At 39.9% G+C, this 26,954-nt stretch overlaps 1 protein-coding gene across 1 annotated transcript; it reads right to left on the bottom strand.

Moving 5' to 3' along the window:
- Positions 1-104: 104 nt before the first annotated feature.
- Positions 105-26,473, bottom strand: kcnab2 (potassium voltage-gated channel subfamily A regulatory beta subunit 2). Its single transcript, XM_022741807.1, is given in 16 exon segments — positions 105-194; positions 976-1,064; positions 1,456-1,576; positions 2,437-2,531; positions 2,764-2,884; positions 3,166-3,251; positions 3,898-3,984; positions 4,150-4,193; positions 5,891-5,935; positions 6,542-6,576; positions 6,578-6,587; positions 8,148-8,227; positions 9,836-9,873; positions 15,185-15,228; positions 17,619-17,959; positions 26,423-26,473. Coding segments are annotated over 16 exon segments (1,377 nt in total).
- Between the last annotated feature and the right edge of the window lie 481 nt (positions 26,474-26,954).

The following is a 26,954-nucleotide window of genomic DNA, read 5'->3' as shown; positions in this document are numbered from 1 at the left end:
TGTCTTTTGTATTGGAAACAGATTCCAGATCACTCATGGTTGCTACTGTGCGTCGCTGCTTGTTCAGAAGCAGAGGACAGTGTGACAGTTCATCGCCGCTGCTTCTAGGATCTGAAGTCCTTTTTATTATAGGGCTTGTTTCCCAAGATGCCATCCATCTCAGATACAACAGACAGCGATAACTTTGGAAGAACCTGTGGAGACAAGAGAGAACGGTCACTGTCATTTCTCAAACAGTTTACCTCCTGCCTTATATTTGAGACAAGCCTTCACTTCGAGTGTCGCACAGATCTCTGGTGTGCAGGTGTGTTTGGTCATGGGCATTTCAGCTGGTATGAGGCCTCTGACCTCTGATGTAGCCTACAACCAGACCAAGAGGTGTTTGGACAATCCACCTGCTGGGTGCTGAGGAGCTTGGGCATCCTCTGGCAACAGTGAGCACCAACATACTGTGAAGTGACCACTGGAAGTCAAAGCAGCCTCTAACAGGAAGAGGTGCAGTGGATGCTAATTTGTCTCAGAATACAAACAACAAACCCTCAGAACACATTTCATTCACAAAAACTGATCTAAAAAATACTGTCATCTACTTTTACAGTCTCTATTTTTACAGTTCCTCATTAAAGCCATATCATTACAGTACAAGAGGACTTGAAGGCATATGAAGTACAGTTGCAGTCTTGACTAATAATAATAATAATAATAATAATAATAATATAAGCACTCAGAATAAATCCATCAGTTTGTGTTGTTTCTCAGGTTCAGGGGTTGAGGCTGTGGGGAAATCAGTTACTTGTGGGTTCATATGATTTTGTTTTTACACTTGGGGTTTGTCTGTACAAAGTCAGTCAGATCAGAATTAAAAGGCAACAGTGGATCATATATTTGTTTGGTCAGGACCAAGTAAACTTAACAGGTGTTTGGTATCATTTAATGTTACCTGCAGTTATGGAGCTATGAACAAATTGTATTGACCTGTATTGCTCTGATATTCTCCATCAGCTGGTCGGTCCTGGAAGCTCCCAGCAGCACAGAATTCACCCCTTCGTTCCTCAAACACCAGGCTGTTGGAATTTACAACACAGAGAGAAAAGACTGAAAGCAGTCCATCAGCTGCCATGTTGTTAAGTCTTGTGGACAACAACACAGGCTAAGGAATTACAACAAGCATTGTAAGTGCAGTCATGTATTTTTTATTGTTCTACATGCTGTGTAAAGAAGATTTTGTGGTCTGCATGTCATTTTTTATGAAAAAAACAAAACTAAGACTTTTTTGAGGTTATAACAGTGGAAGACTATAAAACTCGAGGTCACCATGAAACATGGGAACTCAAAGATGGTGTTCTGCAGAAACCATGGATAGAATTTACAGAAGTGTCAGGTATTCCAGTTATAAAAATGTAGTAGGGAACGATGGATGTAAACAAAGAGCAACACATTTCAGTTGTGTTTTACCAATAGCTAGTTGGGACAGAGTGCAGCCCAGTCGCTCAGCAACTGCTTGCAACTCCTTCAGTTTTTCCTGCTGACGGTGTCCCTCCTCACTCAGGATCTTGTCCTTCATCCACTGATAACCCTGTAGACAGCACAGTGCAGAGCTCAGGCCTAAAGGTAAGACAGGTACTCGACCATGACTGCCACAACAGATAACTTCTCTAGATAATCCTAATAACAATAGGTCAGTCTTGATACATGGAAACATGCAGTTCTAATATGAATAAACTTCATTTTCTTTATTTTGAACATAATGCTGGTTTTCATGCTGATAATGCCCGTTGCTGGTTGGCTGCAAGCAGCCACCTGATCGGTGCGTACTGTGTGTGATGTATGGACTGATGACGCTGGTCCATGAAGCCATGAAGGCGTAGTCCTAACTGCAACGGCACGGGCAGGAGTCCGAAATGCCCCTGTGCTGCATGTCATCCCCTCCCTCTCCCTGACTTTCCGTCTCTCTCACTGTCGCTGTTGGAATAAAGGCAAAAAAAATGCCCCCTAAAAAAAACTTGGGGAAAAAAAAGTGATGAACCCGGCTGGGACACACTTGCATGGATGTATTATAATACAGCCATGCGCACTTGATGAGTTTTTTTTTTGTTGGTATTTTTACTTTTATTGTGATAGCACAGAGAGAGACAGGAAAGTCAGGGAGACAGAGAGGGGATGACATGCAGCAAAGGGCCGCAGGTTGGACTCGAACCAATGGCTGCTGCGGGAAGGACAGAGCCTAAACGGTACAAGCTCTACCTGATGAGCCACCGAGGCGAACCCACCTAACTTCAAAAGTCACAGAGCAGTGAACAAGTGCGTCCCAGCTGGGTTCATCACTTATCAATGTCCCTTGGAAACACTTGAGTTGTGTTGTGAGTATAGATGGAGGTGATGAAGAATGTGACACAACAGTCTGACATAATAAGTAGTGGAAGACGCAAGTGTTACCTTCAGCGAGGCACGTGAATGAGGGGGGATCCCACTGTTATACTTCCCTGAGATAATCCCACAAGCCAGTGGAGACCAGGTCATAGCTCCAATACCTGCAATGCCGCATATTCATGAGGGGTTTATTTGCAATTTTAGGGACAAACAAACTAAATTTTAACTAATATGCTTAAGGTATAACGTAACAAAGAATTCAATGACTTCAACAAAAGTGAAATGGCAGCTTTTAGCACAGCTGATTCAATCTTACAAACCAAATAAATAATAATACATAACACTGATGAGGACTGTGAGCTCTTCATTATTTCCTCTATGGCAGCTGCTCACCGATCTTGTGGAAGAGGTCAGGGAGCAGCACCTCAACCTTGTCCCTCTGGAACATGTGGTACTCTGCCTGTTCGCAGATGGGTGGAATCTGGTTGAACTGTCGTGCCACAGAGTAGGCCTCCTATAGCAGAGGGGGCAATTAGTCAACATCTGTGCACAATACAGTTCTTCATTGGTCCAAGAATCTCCACCTGATCACAACCCCCCCCCAAACCCAATGTGCAGCAACACAAGTCTATATTAGACCAAAGGATAATCTGAACCTGAACAGACAGAGAGACCAGCACTAGCATCCCTCGACCTGCTCAGACTGAACATAATTTGGACGTGAATCTTAGTTACAAAGAACCGAACATATGATGCTGATAAGACGATTTGCAGGAAACTTGTGTGCGAACTCACCATGATCTCCATGGAAGTCCATCGTGATGTACCCCAGTACATGGCCATCCCGTGGTTGATCACATGGGTCATTGCCCTCACCGTCTCTACCAGAACAGCCCAAATTAGCTAAGTCACAAAGATTCAGCAAACCTCAGACAAAAGGCAGTAACAGCTATAGGAAGAAAAAGGAGATGCTGCTTGTAGAAGTTCTGGGTTCAGCACACGGTAGATAGAATGCTCTTCACTGCAACAGAACCACCTCTTGGACTTGAGCTCCCCAGATCAGAAAAACAACACAGCAATGTTGCACAAGGGCTTGTAGCATAAGTGAGCACAACCAGGTTTTCTGAATGTAAAGGTGTTTAAAGAGGCCTTGATCTCGCTGTGTGTGTGTGTGTGTGTGTGTGTGTGTGTGTGTGTGTGTCTGATGTTTTTAATGACTTTTCCACAAGTTTCTCAGACATTTAGAAAGTTCTTAAGCACACACACAGGAATATCAATGATGGTTACATATCTGTGACATACTTTGAACAACAGAGTATGTAACTACTGCCACAGCTTGTGTCTCTGTCTCTCTCTCCATGTCTGTCTCTGTCGAGTCTGTATGTTTGAGTTCACCTTTAAAAAACTGTTAATGTCTTAAATATTATAAAGTAAATAACCAGCATCACCAGGTTGGACCAGTCAAACATGAGTTAATGAGTATAGTCTCACCACCACAGGAAGTTCTTGGAGGATAAACATACTCACCTTCTATAGGTGTGTTAGGATCTGGTCGATTTGCAAAAATCACATCTATATATTCGAGCTGAAGTCTCTCTAGTGATGCTCTTAGACCTGTTTCATAAAGATAATTACATATTGATTGTGTTATCATATATAAGCATCCCGATGTTGGGCGGCTGTGGTGGCACATGCAGCTCTGAACAACTTGTGTGTGCTATTTTTCAAACAAATAAATGCAGGTCTAATTATAATTCCCAGAGATCTTTAAAGCCTTACCCTCAATGATATGTTTTCTGGACAGTCCTCTTTCCATCTCTGCTCTGAAAAACAAAAATTTAATTTCACAACTCAGGGTCTCAAAACTAGATCATTTCAAAGGGTCTCTTTTATATTGGTCACTGAAATACATAAACACAAAGCACAGAACCAAATTCTACAGTGTAACTCAGTTCATCCTTTATAAATACAGTGTGTGGATAATATGTCAGGCAGAAAGCCGACTTCATGTGCGATGTACTCAACGGTGGAAGTAATGAGTTACATTTTTAAAACTCATTAATGTTACCTACACTTATATATTTCTTGACTCAATTACTTTATTTCGCTACATTTAAAGTTGGAATTGTTACTGAGTAAAAACAAAAGTCATGTGATGAAGAAATGATTGACTGTGTGAAAATGCAACAAATGATCAGCAGCTGCAGCAGAGAAGAAGCTGCTGATTGGAGGCACCACTCGGCGCCCACAGGTGCATGCTGGGTGCGGCTAACTCTAAATGCTAAAATACTGACGGTGGATCCTCCAGCTGTGACTGAGAACCAGCAGGGAAGATGGATTTAGAGTAGATTGTGAAGGACGCAGAGTGGCGTTCAGACAGATGTGTGCACACTGTACACATCAACAACTACTGGGTTGTCGAGCAACATGGCATTTTGTCTGAATTTGTCAGCTGTAGTTTATGTAGTTTATACATCTCTGCTTTTCCTGTTGCTTTATTCTGCTGTTAATTCTGTAAGTGCCAGCTGTTTGATTTATGTAGCTTCATACTCCTACAAAAAGTCTATGGTATGGTGGCCCTGAAAGCTACAGCTACTTAATAAACCATACGCAAAGACACAATCATCCCTACCTCATTAATAGACACTAAAATGCGCTAAAAGTTTTATTTCATTAAACTGACTTTTATTATTGACTTTTATTCATCATTTTACTGTTTGATTGTCGTAATTTTTTTTTTTGGTTGTGTGTGTTGTTTCAGACAGGATTTTCACCAGCACCATCCAGACCGGCCTGGCTCATGACTTTGCTTCGTTTCCTGGTTTGTGGATTTTTGCCTACACCCTGTCTAACTGAACAACTAAACACCTGTCATGATTATACTGCAAGAGACCAACTGAAATTCAGTGTAACAGACAAAGAGTTTTCCAAGCTGCCAATTACTCAAACCAAACCACCTCCACGTAAGAAGGAGAAACCCGACACCAACGACCCTCCTCACTTTGTCTACTGCTCAGCTGATCAGCACGAGATCTGACAAGCTGGAATCACTGATTCAAGAAAACAAAACTAAAATATCACATCTGAGGAAGAAAAAAACACTGGGTCTGTGAGGAAATCAAGTTTGAACAACTTCAGAGAGAGAAAAAGTGCACTGACACCTCAGAGACACGAATCACAGAGAACCAAAAGGTGTGAATCGAGATGATTAAAATATACCAGGCTGTCTTACTACAAGTGATTGACACAGTGCAATTACTGGCAATGAGTGTGCTATGTGTGTGTGTGTGTGTGTGTATGTCTCTGCTGCTGCGTTATAGTGAGTTATAAACCATTCATAAAATATTTAGCCTATATTCAGCTAATAAATCCTAAGTAAGGGACTTAAAGTAAAATCCTCAGTCATCATGTAATGTCTCCTGCCTCTAATGCCTTAGCTTGTGGCTAATAGATTCTGTTTCACTGTCGTCATTGAGAGAAACAAGAGATAAAGAGAAGGGGAGAAAAAGATGATACCTACTTTCCACCCCAGAAGATTTTGGTGGTGATGACTAAACTAGAACGCCTGCATGAGAAAACAGATATAAATGTGGATATTACACTGGGAATTTCATACTATCAAATATGACAATATGTTTCAATGACAAAATATTCAATATTGCCTTATTTTATTTGTCAAATACCAAGCAGTCATTTTTTATTGAAAAATATCCTTTTTAGGCTTTTCTGGCTGGTGTGAAATAATGTGTCTTTACATTACAATCTTGAATGTCTCTCAAAGAAGTGAGTCTGAGACTGCCCCCTTGTCATTGGTGTGAAATAACAATAGAATAGAATGGGAGCCATTTTCTCAATGCATCAACCAGACTGAAAGACCACACGGGGACAGGGTTAGGTTGATATCTTCCCCCTGGATCACTTGGATCCAGACTACTTGTAGATGAAGCCTTACTTTTCTACTAGAAAAAACAATTGTTTCAAAATAGGGGGCCAAACGTGAATTATGCATCAACTACTGAATTGTATTTTTGCACCACTGGGGTAATGCCGTTGAATTGAATATATACTTAAATACTAATTATGATTATTATTGTGATTATGATTTTTTTCATAAGTAATGCATATCAATTTCTAATTTGCACAAATAAGACACACAATGTGAAAAGTCTACCTCCATCCTTTCTTCTTTATGATACTTCCCAAGACGGATTTCAGCCCTGGAGAGGGGGTGGGGTGGGGGGGGGGGGTGATGATGTTTCTTTAATATATAAAAACACACTGAATAAGGTACAATTTGTCCCTTTACCTGTTTCTCAACAGCCACTTATATAGAAATGTATTGTAATTAACTAATTAACAAAACAATGAACAGGCAATATAATCTGTAAACAAACCAACATTATGTAAAGAAAAAGTAGCACCAGAGCAATTTAACAGTTTGACTAGTAATAGAAAGATGCAATGAAACCCATGCTCAGGTGTTTCAATGTGCAGCTCGCGTTGTTCTAAATAGAACAGATGAGGTGAAGAAACATTACTATATCATATAATGAAGGGATGGTATGTTCTAGAATCTACTATGTAGTTTAGGGCTGTTATAGAATCATAAAATGGGATGAGTTATTACTTATCATTAGCTTCTTTCTTTTTCTCTTTCTCTTGCTTCATTTTTATCATATTAAAATATTCAATCTCTTCCTTTTATTCTTCTATTCTTCTTTTATTCAGGGGTCTGGAAAAACTGTTCCCCACCTTCCTGGGCCAGGGCCCCGGCGGGGGGCGGTATTGGGTTAGATGGGACCAACCTCTCTCCCTGATAATAAACAACAACCAGAAACTAGAATGACCTCCTTGCAGTTGTAGTTGCAAGAAAAACCATCGCAATCTACTTCCTGAGTTACAGCGTTGAATAATGTCCAGAAGTGTTTTTGCAGAACATTATGATGTCACAGTGACCTTGATCGTTGACCTGTGACCACCAAATTCTAATCAATTCATCCTTGAATCTAAGTGAATGTTTGAAGTTCCATCACGGTGATACTGAGCTGGCTGTCACCAACGTGAAAGGATAACAGAAGAGGGGAGAAAAGTGGTGGTACTTAACAATAACATGGAATACCCTTTCCTGGACAATAGAAGGAATAATGAGCTGAAAGTGACTTCAGCATTAAGTATTTTGTCTTAAACTCAGTGTAGCGACTACTTTTCCATAAAGCCGCTGAGAGACTTAGTAGGCTCTTGTCTGTGACACGTCCACAAAATCATACTAAAAACCAGATGACGTTTTAGTGAAGTTTATTGAATGAAAATCAAAAAGGACTGACAAGGAGCTGTTCCACAAAACTATAAAACCTGATGTGATCCGACTGTGAGAATAAAGTAATGAAAAGACGATGGTGATAATGATGACGATGGTGACGCAATATGTGCAGCCCAAGCAAATATAAACATAAGCAAAAACATATTTTGGCTCCTACACTCAGATATGGACTGTTGATCATGTTGGCTAACACACTTAAGTCCAGAGAGGTTTAAACCAGTTTTGTCTTAATTTGATCACAATGGGTCACCGGAGACGCACATGGAGGCACATTATTATGCCGGGTGTGAAGTGACGTACTTAGAGCTGTCCACTTGTCCTAAGATCACCAAAGATGCATATTAATACCAGGTACATGAACAGGGCCCAGGACAGCTACAGTCAGATTTGTGATTTAGCCAGATGCTTTTACAGAATGTGGATTAGTGAAACTAAGTTTAAATAGAGCCATACTTACTTTCCAGCATTATACACTTCAGCGGTGTCAAAAAGATTGATTCCATTTTCATATGCCACAGTCATCAGCTCCTCTGCCACCTTCAACAGTAAATTTGAGTTGATAAAGAGAAAGATGAGCAATGTGTGAAAATATCTTCTCAAAGCCCTGCTGACAAGTTGAAGAGTGCTTCACTCTACAGTATGTCCTGTTTTCTGCCACAGTGTTGGCATGGCTACAGGAATGGCTTAGTTAGCTATTAAGCCATTTTGGTAAAATTCTCCCTCCGGTTGTGGCACATCTTATGGATTGGGGTCAAAATGCATTGGCAGGCATATTCCCAAACCTTGACATATTCAGTGTGATAATGGCATCTGTGGATTTTTTGTATGAGTATAAATTTATTGCTAGCCAATAAATTTAGCCTCATGCTGTCATTCATCCTAATTCAACAGTCACTTGGTTAGGGCTTAAAAGACTTGGATCTTGTCTTGGGACTTGCTACTTACTTTGACAGTGGACTTGAATTGGAGCTTTACAGCCAAGTAACTAGTAAGTCATCAAAAACACTGACTCTGTCTCTGTTGTCAGGTGTTTGGTCAAATCTTTTTGACCGGATAATCGTGCTAAATGAAAAGTCAAATTCTTACAGTTCATCCTGTGGGTGCCAAAATCAAATTTCATTGCAATTCAGCCAATAGATATTAGGGTTGTCACAATGCTAGAATTTCGAACACTATTTTTAGGTTGTCTGAGGTAATGCAAATATATATATATATATATATGACATGCAAATGTATTCAGCTACAGCCCTGCTTATTTTCTGTGCTCCTGGTGACTTGGCACCATGATTTCATTGCTGATCAAATAGAGTTGTTAGGGTAGGCTGCCACTGTTTCTGTCTAGTTGCTGGTTGACTTTTCTCAGCTTCAATCTGGGACTTAATAGTAATAAAAATAACACCTTTCAGACACAAATAACTGTGTTATCCTGTTAAATAGTCTAGTTATCTAGTTAAACAGCTAATGTTACTGTGTGCCGCCGGCCAGGTAAAATAATAATGCTAAATATTTCCAAACGGCACTTTTTCCAATTTCAACTAAAACAGGATGCGAAGGTCCTTCAGCAGCAGCACTTGCCATGTTAATGTAGTTTTCTTTGCTGGCGACACCAGCTCAGTGTTGTGAACGTCAACTAGACTTCATGTGTTCAGATGCTATTGAGAGGAGGGGCTGTGTGCCTGCCTGTCTGCAGTGCTGCTGTATGAAGTTGTGTCAACAGAAGGAGGAGAAGACAGCAGTGCTGGTATCCATACTGTGTATCTAATCCAATACTAATTTTTAGTATCAATTAGTATCTGAGTATCGATTTTTTTGACAACCCTAATAGATATGTAGATACATACATTTGAGTCTGGCCCAGGTGGTGAGCTCTATTAGCACGGCTAGAATGATTTGTGTAAATGTATCATCAAAGACATTCAGCAGAAACATCAAACATTATTTCAACATGTTTAAAGTTTCAAGCCAAACCCAAGTCTCATTTCCTGCTTTTTCCAGTTTATTGCATCTTCCCCTTCAGAGGCCAGTTCCTGACAATCAGAGCACTGCTCTGGTCTGTGAAAACACAGATTCATACTTTACTTGTTGAACCTCTTCTCTCATTGAGCCTGGATTAAATGAGAGAGTTGTGTAGGTGTTCTCTCCTACCTCATTCGTTATCTGTCCTCCAAAGGTAACCCACGTGCCTGCACAAAAATAAAAATGATTACAATGTATATGTGTGTGTGTGTGTGTGTGTGTTGCTACAGAAGATCAGGGATCACAGCACACAATAATGATATTTATAGTAAACAATAGAAGATTGAAACACATTCAAATTTTATTGAACTGCAACAAATCTGGGTATTGTTCAGTTTGCAAGCCAACATTTGAGAGTGTGCACAGATCTGTGAGAAGAATGAGTTAAGACAGAATCTGTAGTTTAACACAAGGTTTGAACTTGCAGGCAGAATTGTGGCACTAAATCTGAGCGAGCAGTATGGGCTCTTGCTAGTGAATGTGTCATGATCTGTGTCTGGTTGTGTTTAGGTTTCTGTCTTGTGTCTATGTTGTCTCGTCGCTTCCTGTTTTATTTTGACATTTGACTACTACTTTGTGCTTAGTCACGTTATTTTGTTACTTTGTTGTTTCCTCACCGAGTGATTTTTTGTTCTCTGGCGTTTGCCGTTTTTTCCTCTCTGAGAGTGATTTTCTGTTGTACTTTGTCAATAAATATCATTTAGTTGAACTTTCATCTTTTGAGTCGTGCATTTGGGTCCTGTCCTAGTTCGAGTCTGACAGAATGTTTGAAAATGTTTGTGTTGATGACCTGTGGCATAAAATTAATCTGTTTTTGGCACAATTAAACTTTCCACTTTACATCCTCCATGTTCCTAGTGCAAACTTTAAAACTGTTGTTGGATGTAGTGTAAAATATAAATGGTAAATGGACTGCACTTATATGGAGCTTTTCTAGTCTTATCAACCACTCTAAGCGCTTTACAATACTTGCTACATTCACCCATTCACACACTTATGGAGCAGCCATCAGGGCTTTCTCACATGGACTGGAGGAGCTGGGGATCATGCAACCAACCTTCTGATTAGTGGACAGATGAGCTAGAACCCTTCTGTGTTTGCACCACTTTATTTCGTGTCTGTGTTTGTTTATCATTATTCTAATTTCTAATCCCAAAGGGATAGAACCTTATTGTTTTTCCTCCTGTTGATTGGACAGAGATACATATTTTTGTTGTAAATGCACAAGATCGGTTGGAAACGATGGCTGCCATCAACCAAAATATAATAGGAAATGGTGGTTCCTAGTGAATATTGGCCATAACTCATTGACCATTTGTCTGTTTGACCCATAGGGGGCGACACAAACACCAAAAATACAAATAACATTGTCCTGTTAAATTAACACTGTCTATTAACGTTACAGATGGGCAGGATTGATAACGTTTGCTGCCGAGCTCCCACATTAACGTTAGTCGTTTTATTATTAGCCTGTGTACCTGAATGCCTTGGGGACAGAATTTCACCAAATTTGGTACACATGCTCTGGGGGCAAGTATTAACCAATATCATAAGTTGGATAGATCTCATGATGGATAGCTATATACTTTATTGTCCCCAGGGAGAAATTTTACTTAGACTCTACAAAGCTGGACCTGTCGTTCTGTACTGATTGATGAATATGGGCATGGCCAATTTATCAATATCTGCCATCTTATGCTGTTGTTAAAATTTGCCATGAACGGGTGGCACATAAAACAAGATTTGTGAAATTTTTTTTTTTTTTTGGGGGGGAGGGGGGTTCTAAAAATATTAACAATGTTATTTTGCTATGCATTTTCTACTTTTTTGTATCTCATCAACATGGATGATGCGTGACTTTTAGCCATGCATGAAGGTGATTTATCACTATTTGACTTCAATACAGATAATGTTGTACACAAGAGGCGTGGCTCCTTTAAGAATAGCTCTTTGCATAGGGTTCAGTGGTGGAGCGAGAGAGAGCGAGCGCAGTAGTCGTATGTGAAGGTGAAGCTGACAGAGTGACGCCAGAAACACACTGCCTGCGTCACGTGACTGTGGCGACCGACGTCACTGAGCTACTGCAGAGAATCACGCAAATACTTTTCATTATAAATTAATTCCTGATTTATTTTTAGGGATGGGTACCGAACCCCGGTATTGAACGGGCCCCGGGGCTACATTATTCAAGACTGCAGTATCAATAAGCTCCGGTTTTTTTGTTGTTGTTGTTTTTCTCCACAAGATAAACGTTATCTTACACATTTATTTCACCAACTCCGTCAAATATCCGTCTATGTGTGACATATTTTTACTATACTCACAGAAGAAGAGAGATCTGTCGCGCTCTCTCTCTCTGCCTGCTGTTTGTGTGAGCGGAGGGCAGGGGCATGTATCATGTTCAGATTGCTGTCACGCTGACACGCCAGAGGAGGTGGGAAGCATTAAGGTGGAGGACTGGTTCTGCTTGTGAACAATCATATCACAGTGAAGGAGAAGATCTGCTGTCGGTATATTGAACTGTTGGCAGTTGGTCTTAGACCTTTCTATGTACCGAGGGAGTTCTCTCACAACGTTGCCATTGTTGTTTACAAAGTCAAGGTTTTGAATTATAGGCTACTGATTATTGGAAACACCTGTAGCTTATACAGGATGTACACTGACAGGCTACAGCCTATGATCACAACCTGAAGTACAATATCAACACCTGTAGATTTCCTTCATCATACAGGATTTACACTGATCAACACCTGTAGATATCCTCCATCATACAGGATTTACACCACATGATTGCAACAGTGCTTTCCTAAGCTTATTGGCATATGCAAACACATACTGCCTCACTTCCACCAATCCAGTTCTGTGATTCTGATTCTTCCATAATTCACACACAAACACACATCCACACACCTGTTAATGTTTCTTTCCTGTCTGTCTGTCTGTCTGTCTGTCTCCTCCTCTCCTGTCTCCAGATGCTCTTTTGGTCTGTCTCCTCCTTTCCCCCTATTTTCTCTACTCTCCTCCTCTCCTCTTCTAGTGATAAAAAAGGATGCAAACAGCATAGGTCAACCAAAATCTAACCCAATGTCCCACTTTGTGATGTCAGGCCTTTTTCTTTCTTTCTTTAACAAATCAGGCATAGTACAGGGCAAATATAAAAAAGTTCTATTTCATTGTGGAGAGCACTGTACCTCAAAGGAAAATGAAAAGTAACCATTACAATACAACTTGACTAAAAGCCTTAAAGTAAAGGGTGACTAAAGCATCCAGAGCTTTTTAGCTTTCTGATAGTGATAATATCATGTTTCATCCAATGTAGGTTGTAACGATGCATCGCGAGACAGTTAAAAATCAATACAAATGTAAGGTCAGCGTGAGCATCTTCGTCGATTGCCCCTCAGAACGCCGGGTCAGACACCAGCTAAATCCACTGTGAGATAGTCTCAGGTTGTGGTGCGCTGCTAACGGTTGCCTCCTCCGGTTAGCTTGCACGTCATCTTCCACTTCATCATCCTGATTCTCCTGGCTCCGTTTGACAAAGAACATGTGAATAGATGGGACACTTCTTAATAAAGACGCCTTCCTGTCCTCTTTTTGTCTTTTTGCGTTTAAAACATCCACTTCTGTTACTTTCATTCATTTTGAACTAGCCTGTTACTACTCCCACGGTTCGGTCGGTTCAGCGCTGGGTCATTTGGGGCGCTGGGGCGGGACGGGTTGTTACCATGGTTTCCAAACTTGCACTTGACCAATTATATCATTCTGTTTAGGTTTTTTTTTTCTTCAATAGCAGCGTGCTGTTTACTGGTTGTACATAGTGTCATTATCTGAAATTTAAAGAGAAAAGAAATATTTTAAAAAAATGTTTCTTTCCCAAACTGCTCGCTTGAGCCCCAAGTGCGCGTGCCCCTGGGCCCGTGCCCATAATGCCGATAATGCCCATTGGATAATGCGGCCCCATTTAACCATGTCACTCTCACCTCTCACCTGACTGGCTTCACTCAGTATGTTGACTGTCCCACAAGGGAAAACAAGACACTTGATCTGTTGTATGTGCGGCACATAGGATATTTATTTAATTGCCCACTCATTAATCTGTGTTGTTTTATATGTATATATGTTTTGTATTTTTACAGAACATTATAATTGTAAATAGTAAAATAATATCAAATTAACATTGTAAATATTTGGTGAATAGTTTTATTGTATTTTTGAAATAGTGTAATTTTGATATTGAATTGATGTTTTATGTTGTGATTATTGTGATGGTTTTATTGACTTAGTTGGCAGTTCACCCACAGCGCCTTTGGTGTTTATCCTCACAAACACTCAAGTATGTCACCCTGGAGTACTCAACTTTATGGGCGTAACACAAACCTAGGAGGCCTACACTGCTTCAGCTCTACCACCACTTGGCAGATCAGATCATAATCTGTTTTTTTCTTCAGCCTTCTTACAAGCCCTGTGTACTGAGGCAGGCTGCAACCACCCGCTCATTCAGGAACTGGACCCTGGAGGCCAGTGAGTGAGTGATTGGGATGTACAACCAGCAAGGACTGTACACTGCTTTCCAAACAACAAACCCTGGATCACCAGTAACATCAAGACCCTCCTCAAGCAGAAAAAGGAGGCCTTCAGGGATGGAGACAGGGAGAAGCTCAGGTGTGTGCAACATGAGCTGAAGAGGAGATTAAAGCAGGCAAAGGAGGACTACAAAAAGAAAGTAGAGAGGAAGCTGCAGCACAACAAGACCAGAGAGGTGTGGAAGGGGATGAGGACCATCACTGGCTGTAAAGAGAAGAACAGCCAGGCAACATCAGGTGATGTGGACAAAGCCAATGAGTTCAACCTGTTCTCCAACAGGTGTGACACAGCCTCACCTGGTCTCTCTCCCACTGCTTCAGCTGCAGCTTCTCCTACGGCATCTCCTCCACAACCTGACATTGCAGCTGCAACTCCCTCCACACTGGGGTCAAGTCTCCTGTCCTTTACAGCAGAGAAGGTGAGGCAGAGCTCAAGAGGCTACGTGCTGAACAGGCAACAGGCCCGGTTGGTCTGTGTCAAACACCAGGGATATATGTGCTGGTTTCTTAGAGATAAAGAATTTTATCTTCACTTCCACTTTCACATGTGAGATTTTGAGCAGAAAATAGTACACATGGCGTAGGCACTACTTATCTGCACCACTGCTGGGATTTTTAAGGGCACTATATAGTGCATACATTTCACACATCTGGATATGGACACATCCTCATGAAGCTTGCAAGACATTAATAGTTAGCAAGTAATAGGAAGTTCCATCTGTGAAAGCTGTGTAGGAATTACTGCACACATGACTAGCTAACTTGTAGACTGAATAGCAATTGAATTTGTTTGGTGCTCATTCAGTTTAATCTTTACATTATGTACTGTACTTCCATAGATATTCATGGTTTTACTGTTATTGTTGATGCACTTGTATGTATGTGCCACACTTACCTAATCCTAGACAGGACACCCTCAGCCCCGATTTCCCCAGATTTCTGCAGACAAAAAAAAGTGAGCTGCACAACAGCTAATTATAAAATATTTATCATATTAATGATATATATTACTTTAAACATCAGCAAAGAGCAATGAGAGGGCAATTCATAATTGAATTTCTGCTGTTTGTTTTCACATAGGCTATACCTGGTACATGGCCCTATAGCCCCTACCACTGTGTCCTGCTGAGCAGCACAATGAAGTGTACTGAAAATAACACACATTTGCCTCCTCCATACTGTGTTATATGCCTATTTTCACAGCAGACAATTTGACTTAGTCAAAGCAGGAAAGGTCTTAATAATAATATTAATGATGGCTCTGTAGTGGTGGGAGTATGTTGCTTCAGGTGTGAGACAATGTAATCCAATATAAGAAGTTCAGTTGAAGTAAAAGATTAAGCATTCAGAGGCTTACCTGATGCCACAACACTGCACAACAGTTTATAACATTCAGAGATATGATTTTACAACTCTGGAACATTAACATGGCAGCAACTTTTATTTTAGTTTAGTTTGACCAATGAATACAGAGAAATAGAGAGAGAGAGAGAGATACACTGTTACATGATAAGAAGTAATACACCAAGAATGTGTGGTTTTATGTATGTGACTGGCCACTGCAGCCCAATCACCAATCAATGAGATATATGATTGTGGCATTTGTGGTACCCCTCATGGGGCAGGCTCAAAATGATTGACCTACTCCCAATTGCTGACTGAAGTTAACATTTATGATGACTGGACAAATGGTTAATGAGTTAGAGCCAATATTTGCTAAGTCCCACCCTTTGCGAAGATATTTTCACCCAGTTGGCAGAAAGAAAGTTATGCTACTGCGTGTGGTGAGGTGAAGTCTCTGTCGAAGTTGAGATTAATGGAGCAACATGGAGACAAAGGTAAATCTAAAGTTGCATCTTTTAATAGGGAGAGTTGGCAAGAGTTTCAGAGACGCTGGTCAGGCACTTTAGGAAATGTTGAAATGTTGTCCAGCAGAAGATCATTGTCTTACTACTTCGGAGCTCCCTTGGTATTTTGTTATTAAATAATTACGCAGGTGATTACAATGAGACTAAACAACACCTGTTGTACAATTCACCATGCTCTACTGTCTACATTGGATTATGGAGATATCCTGTCTGCTCATGCTGCTGCCACTACCCTTACCAACACTGGACACTGTCTACCACTGTGCCACTGGACACATTACATGAGACAGTTATCAAACTCGCCACTGGAGTTATATGAAAAGGTTGAATGGTTGTCAGTGGCATCTAGAAGGAGTCCTCATACCATCTCGTTATGTAAGCTGACCAAACATTCAACATCCATAGTTGAGTTCAGGACTAATGACCATGACACCAGATCCCAGAAGAAACTGTCCACTCCTCTACCTACCTGTACCTTGACATCATCCCTTCATCTAACCATAGACTTAATAAATTAATCTTTACTTCTAAACTACCGTCTGTGTTAAGGTCCAAACAAAAAAGCCCTTTTGAATTTTTTAAAAGATTATTTTGTTTTAAAAAATATATATGTGTGTGTGTGTGTCTGTGTGTGTATATATACACTGTTGCTCATAAAGTTGGAATAAAAAATATTTTTACCTCTTTCCATGAAATGATTGTGACAATGTGATTTATTTCATTTCACCTGGGTAATTGGGTCACATAATGTAATCATTGCACCTGGTTAAAAGTGATTACTGATGCATTTAAATAGGAATAAACAGAGGATTGTGTCTGAAAACAAAATTATTCCAACTTTATGGGTGATAGTATATATATATATATACATATATATATATATATATATATATACTTTTTTTTTGTAATTAGTTTTTTTTAAATTTCAATTTATTTGTTGCCCCACCTGCAATACCTTTGCGGACCACCAGTGTGTGGTTCCCAACTTGTGGGCTGCAGCAGTGGGCTCTACTGCTGTAGGGTATACATGATCAGCCACAACATTAAAACCAGGTTCCAGGGTGTGGCTGTAAATCTCTTTCTTCTCTCTCTACTTCCTGCTGCTCATCAGCATTTAATTACAATTGTCTATCACAATCCAAATAGGCTATAATTAATACAGTGTTATATTTGAATGCAAAACCCCTGCATCAGATAAAGCCTGCTATAATCAAACATTATATGCGTTGAGGAACAAAGTGCTCACCAAAGTTTCACTGTGAAAAAAATGCCACTGCTAAGCTCATTGCTGTACAGGCCCCCATTTACCAGGAAGAGAGGTAATATATTTTTTCATTTAACTTACCTATGTTGCTACTAGGGGACTCAGAGTGGGTTGTTGTGCATATATATATATATATATGTATATATATATATATATATATATATATATAGTCTACTGTATATATGGCCTCAGCTTACCTGTAAATCATACCAGTGGAATAAGACATGCTTTCCCTGAGTGACACATGGTTCATCCTGAGGAAATCCTCCAGGTTTTTGAGCTGAGCAGCTGCACGAACCTCTTTCAGGCGTTGAAACTCTGCTAACTGGCGACTGCGCTGCTGCTTTTCTTCCTGCTCCAGTGCTTGCTCTGACAGGAAACAGCTCAGGCCACTGTGCATACTGTCACTCATGGACGACAGAGACATTATCTTGCCTCCAGGCCCGCCACTTCCACTGCTGATGCTACTGCTTCGACAAATCCCACCGCTGTCTCGACTTCCAGGTTGCGCCCCTCCACTGCCCCCAGGCTTGGGAATCTAGAAGTGGATACAAAAACCAAAAGGAACTCTAGTAATTAACTTAATAACTACACCTAAAATTACTATATCAATAGCTAGAACGGTTGGAGGGACATACATCAAATAGACCAGTAGATACTGTATATTCAAAAACATTTATATAACTAAGAGAGTGAAACACGCAACATGTAATGCAATCTCTAGATTGGATTAGATATTATTGTTAGGTTACAGTGCTACTATATACAGGTGTGTGTGTGTGTGTGTGTGTGTGTGTGTGTGTGTGTGTAGGAAAACAGACAAAAACAGAATGGCTGGTTCAAAAAGGCATCATGGATAGCATGCTGTCTATGTGAAAGGTAAAGCAAAGGAAAGTATAAGCAAAAGATGGCAGAATCAAAGATGGCATGTGGGAGAGAGAGTGTGTTTCTTTGTTTAAGGCCAATTCATTGAGGTACCAGGTTTAACCTGCAGTGTGCAACTGTTGCCCCCTTCTGGCAGTGAGAGTAATTACACAAACACTGAGCTAACTGAAGCTGGACCTGAGAGAGTGACTGAGAGAAATGTGTTGTTGGTCCACTTTGATTGGTGTAGTCAGATTTTGAGTAGTCAGAGACACATAACAGTTACCAGTAAGGCAACATCCATATCTGCCCTCAGTCTCCCTATTTTCTTTAATAGTAATCCATGTTTGTCTTTGCCATCGATCGCTTTTTTTTCCAGACTGTAATCCTTCCTCTTTCTTTTTAATCTGTAGCATCAGAAACTTTTTGTGGACTCTTCATAGTTTTTTTCCACCATAGACTCCACCATACTCCTAGCTGCTGTAGCCTACTACTTCTCCGTCACTACAGTTGCTCCCCTTAATGTGTGCCAGATCGTGCAGGAACACACCCCAGGACGTCCCAGATTGAGACCGTGAAACCACAAAAAGCCTATTTGCTTTTTGTGGTTGTAAATACAACTTTTGGCCCTAACTCAATTTTCCCTCCAGTCCCCCTCTGCAGGAGCAGTGAAGAGAAGAGAATGAGGCAAGGGAGCACTTGTGACATCATGAGGCGAGGCTACACAGAGTAGCTGGTTGTTGGGTCCATGGGCAGAGTTCAGGTCTGGGACTCAGACAGCCCTACACTTAGCATGCTGAGCTGAGTCAGTCGTCCAGACAAACCTTACACTCTTCACAACCTTTCCATCTGCCATGTGCATCATAATCACAGCTGTTTCATGGTTTCTGCATTATTGAAGTACACTAAGTAATTTCTAGGTGAGTGACAAGTCGTATGTGAAGGACATATGTGCTTTGTTGTTTGTCTGTGCAGGTGAAAAGATGAACACGCACACATGCACATGACATCACAAGATCCATACTCACATACTAGGTGCCTGGGTAGACATCTATGGTATTGTGACATGCATGAGGATAATTCACTGTGGGGAGACACACCACTGTTTGCTGAAGGAAGAATTGAAAGACAAGATAATCTTCTGAGAGTTAAAAGTCTCACAATTAACTTAAGAATCTCTGCTAATTTGTTCTATAAATGCTTCCCATTGTAATCGATGCAGATACACATGGTGAGTGCACAGACACTGTCTTGGGAAGTATTATTTCATGGTTGGGAGGGGAGGAGCCTCAGTAGAGGGGGAGGGGTTATGTGTTTTGTCTTTGTACTGAAGGGAAGGTCGTCCATCTTTCACATTTTTATTCCCGTTTTATTTCTTTTAATTTTCCTCATCCTGCATTTATATTTGTCAGCTCAGCATTTGTAAATCAGCTCTTGTGTGTTTATACTGAGGACAATCGGCATTTGGAGATTTGCTAGTTAGAAAAGTCCCAAAGTCAGTTACATGCTGCATCTGAAGATTTAAATAATTCATGAATGCACCAGTTGTGTAATCCAGTTTGTTGTGTGAGGTCTGAGTGTGCACCTCTGGAAATATAAGTGAATATAATTCATACTTTAGGCCTGTTATTACAGGACAAGCTGACAGGATGACAGGATGACAGGACAATCTGGAATTGATTGAGATCTGCACTGGGAGGTAGCTTTACAGGCTCAGGGTGGGGATGATCAAGAGGTTTAAAAATAACCCATTTAAACTTTTAGTTCCTCTGTTTGGAAGCACAGCACAGGATAGTGCTGTGATGCTAACCAGCATCACACAGTGAGCATGCTGCACACAGCTTTCTCTGTGTCTTCCACACAAACAGAAAAACAAGTTACCTGGATATAATCCCCAGTTCTATTAGTATATGCTTATCCCTCTAATGCAGGGTTCCTCAAACAGTTCCAGGCCAAGGAACCCTTTCAAACTGTTGTACCAAGCACATTATTATTATTATTATTATTATTATAACAGAACAGAACACAGTTATGGTTGACAGGCAGAATCTAATGTCATTTTCCAAGTGCAAACATGCCCTGTGCTTAATCTTTATTGCAGTTAGTGTGGAGACTAATGACTCAAAAGCTTCATGGTCAGTAGAGAAATGACAAGAATACTCCATATCAATCCTGAATCTTCCCAGTGTCTTTTTTGCTGGATATGTCCAATGAAGAATTTTATAGGAAACCTCTTTAATTTTAATTTGTCTCGAATTATCCAAATTTTCAGCCAATTACTTTCTCCATTAATTGAAGCCCAATAGAATCTTCCTGGGGGCAGAGTTACAGTCTGTATACAGTTCCTTATGTTTTTATTGGAGTATATCTCCATTAAATATACCACTGTTAAGAGGATCATTTCTGAACCTCAAAGAAGCTGTAGCTTGAATTCAGAGAGGAATTCATTATATGTTAGTAACTGTCCTCCAGCAAGTTGTCTAACTACTACAATTCTCAACCCATTTTCCCTAATATAGAGATTTAGTTTTATATAGAATCTTCTCATTATTCCAAATGTAGTAATTAGTTGGGGAGAAATTATGTTTGTAAATGAGTTTCCAGGCCAGCAGCACTTGTTCATGGAAGTTACATAGATTTGCAGCTAACTCACACATTTTATAATCACACTTGGGCAGAAAATTAATATTATCCATCAAATTAAAAACATGTTTAGGGAACGTATTCCTTCGTTCTTCATCAAATTAGTGAACCATTTCACTTTGAAAGTACTGTTTAACATATCAAAACTTCTTTTACTGTTGCGTCAAGATATATTTTCTTAGATAATGATATCTGTTCCTCCAAATGAAATGAAACAAAGCTTTCAAAACACACAGCTTTCAAAAAGTGATTTCCAAATCCAAAACATACTTAATAGCTTTTATTATAAATTGGTGGCTTATTGTATTTAATGCTTTATAAAAATCAACAAATCAACAAAAACTATCATCCAATATGTCTTCATTGTAGTCAGTCATGTCCAAAATTAATCTTATGTTATTGCAAATGTTTCTTCCTGTCATAAAACCAGATTGCTCTTCATCAATGATATCATCCAATCCTAATTTTTATGATTTTAAGATTTTTCTAAGATTTTAGCAAAGACCAATGTAAATTTTTTTTTTTTTTTGGTTTAGGGATGAATTTGATAAGACTTTGTCAAGGAGTTGATTTATTTATTCTCTTTCAGAGAACCAATACATTTTTTCACTTCGATTAGACTAATTTTCTGGTCACAGACTGTTTTAAAGCTGTCTCTCTTCCAGAATAAAGAAGTGCTGCATTTTTCACCTTGTTCTAGCCACTTCCTCCTTGATCTGACACAGGCCCCTCTGGCCTTTTGCTCATATATTTGTTCCAGTGTGAGTTGCAGAGATGATTCACCAGATAAGCTTCTTTCCTCCATTAAATATAATTATCTGGGGTTGTCTTTCTCTGTTTGCTTTGGCAATCTTTTTTGCAAATGTTATAGCTAAATTTCTTATTTCAAATTTCATTACTTCCCAACATTTTCCAGGGTTGTTCATTAAATTTGCTTGTCTCCCATATTTGTCACTTATTTTTTGGGGATCATTTTTAAATTCTTTATTTTGTGAAAGTGTTTTATTTAGTTTCCAGTACTCTCTGTTAAAGTTCTGTTTAGTCAATCTCATGTTGATTTTTAATGAAACAGCCTTATGATCTGTCAGAGCTGTGGATTCTATTAGCACTGAATCTAGTTTATATTCTATGTCTGAGGAGATCAACCGGAAGTCTATGTGAGATTGCTGAGATCTATCACTATTACTCCATGTATACATCCTTTGGTTTAAGCGTTTATGTCTCCAGATATCAGTGAGGGCCATTCTAATACATGCAGTTTCCAAATCACTCAGTGCTCTGTCCTTCGGAGGCCAGCTATCTATGTTTCTATCCATCGCTGTGTTGAAATCTCCTGCCCACAAAAGTTGATAATAGGCCTAGTTGATTTGTTTTGCTTTCAATTGTTGCAAATGTAATTATATAGTTTTTTTTATTGGAGGTGTAGATATTTATAATAATAAACTGAGAGCAGTCAATATAAAAGAAGGATTATCCATCTACTGTTTCCATGTTAGTTGATTAACAATATGTTCTTTAAACTTTCCTTGCAGTATAGGAACCCCTGACCTATTCCTCCTTAAGGAAAACCACATGTATTTTCCCCACCGACTTCTCCCTCAATGGCTCATCTGCTTCTGCAGCATTAGTCTCTTAGATAAAATAAAAATCGGCACCTTTGTTTTGGCAATATAAAATTCACTTTATTTTCTCTTTTACTAGTTTCTAAGACCCCTGACATTAACAGAAAGAATTCTGCTTAATTGCAGGCATAACTGCACAAGTGACAAATACTGGTTGCCTTATCAATGTACTATATACTTCTATGGTTAAGACAGAACTTAGATATTCCATTTTACTCAGGAGCTTCCATCGACTGCTGGCGTCTCAGTTCACTGTAATTCAACCCACTCTGTTTCTGTTGTAGTTCTCCTTTCAGTCCATTTCAACTCCTTCTTGTTTATAAATGCCTTGTTTCCTGCAAAGTAGTCCTCATCTCCTTGCTTCCTAGCTGCCTCCACCGCTGTCTGTAGACGACTGCAGGTGTCTCTGTCTGCTGAAGTCAAATCCTCTGTGAAGTGGAATTGGTTGTTCTTTATGTAGTTGGTTTTCTTGGATACTTTCCACAGTATGTCTCTGGCTGTTCTGGACTGGAACCTGATAATTACTGGTCACACTGGTTGGTTGGTTATGACGTCGGCTGTATCGATCACACTCGTTCAGTCAGCCACTTTCTTCTGCAGCTGCTCACGTGTTTTTTTTTTAGAGCCACGTTGTTTTTTCAAATCCACGACTCCTTGATGGCAGTAATCCAGTGATTGGTTAGACTTCCTGTTTGAACAGTGTTGTAGAGCTCTCCCTTGTCAGTTTGGTCTGCTCTTTCTTTTATGTTCTGAATAATAGCTGTGACTATAGTGTCCTGTAGCTCAGAGAGCGTCAGTTCCTTGTATGAGGAAAGTGTTACCTTTTTTGGTTCCCCTTTATCTCCGTAGTTGGTTTCTTCCCTGGTGTGTCCGGAGACAAAGTACATTCTTCATCGTGTTCAGCTCGACAAGCATAAGAGTCACTCTCATGTTCTGTTTTCCTTAATAAACATACATATCTTCCGCTGACTTTTCCATCACATCAGCTTAAAGTTAGACAACTTTAACTCTGTTTCTCCTTGTTCTTAACGGGTGCTAGGGTACAAACAGCAATAAGATACTTCACAGGAAAGGTCCTTGTGTTTCTTCTAAGAAGTTTCTCACATTTTTGGCAACAAAGGACGTTCTATCAACAGTTTGTGCAAATTCCCACAACAGTCCACTAGCGTCTCAAATTATGACTGGTCTTGTCGCCATCTTGAGCTGACCCCGATCTCATCCATCTTGCTCTCTCTCTCTGGTCCAATCCCATTTGACACAATTGAATGTAAATGTTTTGGCATCATAAAGGTAACGTGATGTAAGGGCTGTCCCATCCCTCTTTATACCATTCTGAGCCACACCAGATGACGTCAGTTAAGTCTGTGAGAGTTCAGGGCTCAGGGTTCAGGGGGGACATTGGGATTGGGCCTCTCTCTCCTTCCATCTTCCTGTCAGTGGGAATGCTTGTCTTTTGTTTTCTGGCTACACAATGGAGGTCTCCCTGCAAAGATCCAGTCAGATTTCCCTCCAGGAGGCCTGGGTGAGGGCAGCGAGTGTACCCCAATGAAAAAATTATGACGCGATTTTTTCAGTCAGAGAAATCGTTCCTATTGGTTACTGTCTTTGTCAATCATTCTAACTTGAAAACAGGCGTCAGCTCAGTCAAATGAAACTACATAAAGGGGGATGGGCACTTCTGAGGATGCAGGCAGAAATGTATGAGGTTTTGAATGATTTTGAAAGGTTTTTTAGGCATCAAAATGCTTCAGTGTGTTTTCTGTTGGTTCAGATTAAAGGGTTTAAGCACATTTTTCCACTTTTCCTTTTAAAGAGGTGAAAAAATAAACTACAGAGTCCACAGCTCCCATATTAGGCCCAGAGGACTGAATCTTCACACTTTTTGACAAGATGTAGAAGGAATATGATGATTTTCATGTTCTTGTATTAGGTACAGTGCATCCAGAAAGTATTCACACCCCTTCACTTTTCCCACATTTTGTTATGTTACAGCCTTATTTTCTCATCAATCTACACACAATACCCCATAATGACAAAGCGAAAAAGGTTTTTTAGAAATTTTTGCAAATTTATTAAAAATAAAAAAACTGAAATATTATAGTTTTTTATTTATATTTTTAATCCATTTTGGAATAAGGCTGTAAGATAAGAAAATGTGGGGAAAATGAAGGAGTGTGAATACTTTCCAGATGCACTGTATATCGTAGTTATCCTAGTTTTATCAAATATGACTTTTTCAGGTGAGGACAAAAATACACAAAAAATACCATGTATGAGCTGATGTAGCTTAGGTTGGGTTTTTGTCACATACAAAACAAGCAAATTACAGAAACTAGAAGATGTTACCTTTCAAATGATGTCTTATAAATGTATTTTGGCCTTACTGTTAAACTTTTTAATTTAAATACAAATTTCATTAAAAAAAAACAGGTGGATGTTAGAGGTTTTACCTTATTGTAACAGGGATATATGCATAGTGCTCCATTGTTTGTGGTTTTACTTATTTTTTACTTTTTATCCATTTATATCACACACTAACAAGGAGAGGTTAGAGTTTCTCAAATGTCCTATTGAATCAAAGTAACCAAAGGTGTCAGGGCACTGACCATCTCACTGCAGTCAACTATAGACATAAAATATAAAGAGCAACATGACTGACATTACTGTCGCTGTGCAGTGGCACTTACAGGCCAGTTGTTTTAGAGGTTTTTGGGTCCTGAATTACAACATCTAAAATCACTTTAGAGTCCTGGCTGAGTAATAATTTAGTTAAAGGTTATCTAACTGACTCACCAAAGAGGGAGTGCACACATGGACATGCAAGAGAGGGGGAGCATGCATATGGAGAGAATTACAATACTGTATGTTCCAAAGGTCTGTCACTGAAGTGTATGAACTAAACTACAGACTAGAGTCACACACTCCCAGCTGTTTCATAAGAACAGGTCTAACGGACCGAGCTGAATGCACATCATTAGATCAGCATACACACTTGTCTCCTCTTGGTTGTAACCTCGCTGCCCTAAATTATTATAACTGATGAACTGGTCATGGGTGGCATCTCTCACTCATTGACAGGACTTAAGTTCAGTTGTTATAGCTGCTCAGGCAGACAGTATGCTGGAGTAAAACATTCTAAAATGGGTGCAAATGCTGTTATAATAATCAAAACCATCAGTATATTTAATATTCATTAATATATAGACTGTCTGTTTCTCTCAGCACCTCAACTCTCCTGCTGTTGGATGAGGTTAGAAAAATTCTGCCTTCACTTTTCCTGTGAGGTTTATGTATCATGGAGTAATGTATGGAGTGTTGGGGTTATAGACACAGCCAATACTACCAGTATATATTATGATCCCCTACGTACAAATCAAGAACATCTCTCGCAAGAACACAAGCCTAAGAGAGGTGATATTTATTGCAAAGATCCACTGCAATAAATGCTCACAAACCCACAGATTATAAATACAGCTGTATAATAACCTTTATGATGTCCTCAACCATCCAAAGAAATCCAGTGTACAATCGCTGCTCTCTCCATTTTCCTAGCCTGCTAAATCCACAGCCAATCAATAATTGAAGAGTCTCTTCCTGCATCCTGATGACAATGATGGAACACATCATCCAGCTACTTTCACTGAGACTGAACAGAAGAACAGTGGTGTCTCAAGAAACAGAATAAGGGGAGAAAAAAACATTAGTGAACCACATGTCAAATTATCTTGGGCCACCACAACCTTCGCCATTTCACTATGGAATGTGTGTTCCCTTATAATTACTCCAGACATGGGTAGTACATCCATGCAACATTAATCTGTTTGTCCCATCATCTGTCCATCCATTCATCCTAACCACTAGGAGCTACTCACCCGACTGGTTGGCGTTCGGCCGATGTAGGGGTTCTGGACTACACTGCTCATGGTAGAGCTCGGTGATGGCTGGATGAAGCAGTGTGTCTTTTACTCAGTCTAATGCCAAACAGAGCTGGCTCTGGATTGCTTTAAAAGTAGTTGGTGAAGGAGTTAATATGGCTTTCCTCTCCCTCCTACTTGGTCACACGGCACACAAAGAGCCCTATGAGCAACCCTGTCTGCACTGCAGAGGACAGAAAATAATCTCACAAGTAAATTATTTATCTTGGCACTAAAACTAGCATCTGCACTAAAAGCTTGTGATTGTAACAGCAGAGAGCAAGCTACAACTCTGTCATCCTGCTTGCTCCAACAGGGATGTGTTTTTTTCAGACACTCTCTGTGTATTTATTAAAGGGACTACTATTACTACTACTACTACTACTGGGGTACAAAGTGCCATAGGTGTAGATTTGTATATACATGGTGGGGACATATGTCTCAACGCTTTCGAGATGTGGCTGAACAAACCGATATTCTTAACAATCTC

Source organism: Seriola dumerili, unplaced genomic scaffold (assembly GCF_002260705.1).
Source record: "Seriola dumerili isolate Sdu_G_001 unplaced genomic scaffold, Sdu_1.0 BDQW01000056.1, whole genome shotgun sequence".
NCBI classification, from domain to species: Eukaryota; Metazoa; Chordata; class Actinopteri; order Carangiformes; family Carangidae; genus Seriola; species Seriola dumerili.
This window is presented reverse-complemented; position numbering and strand designations above follow the sequence as displayed.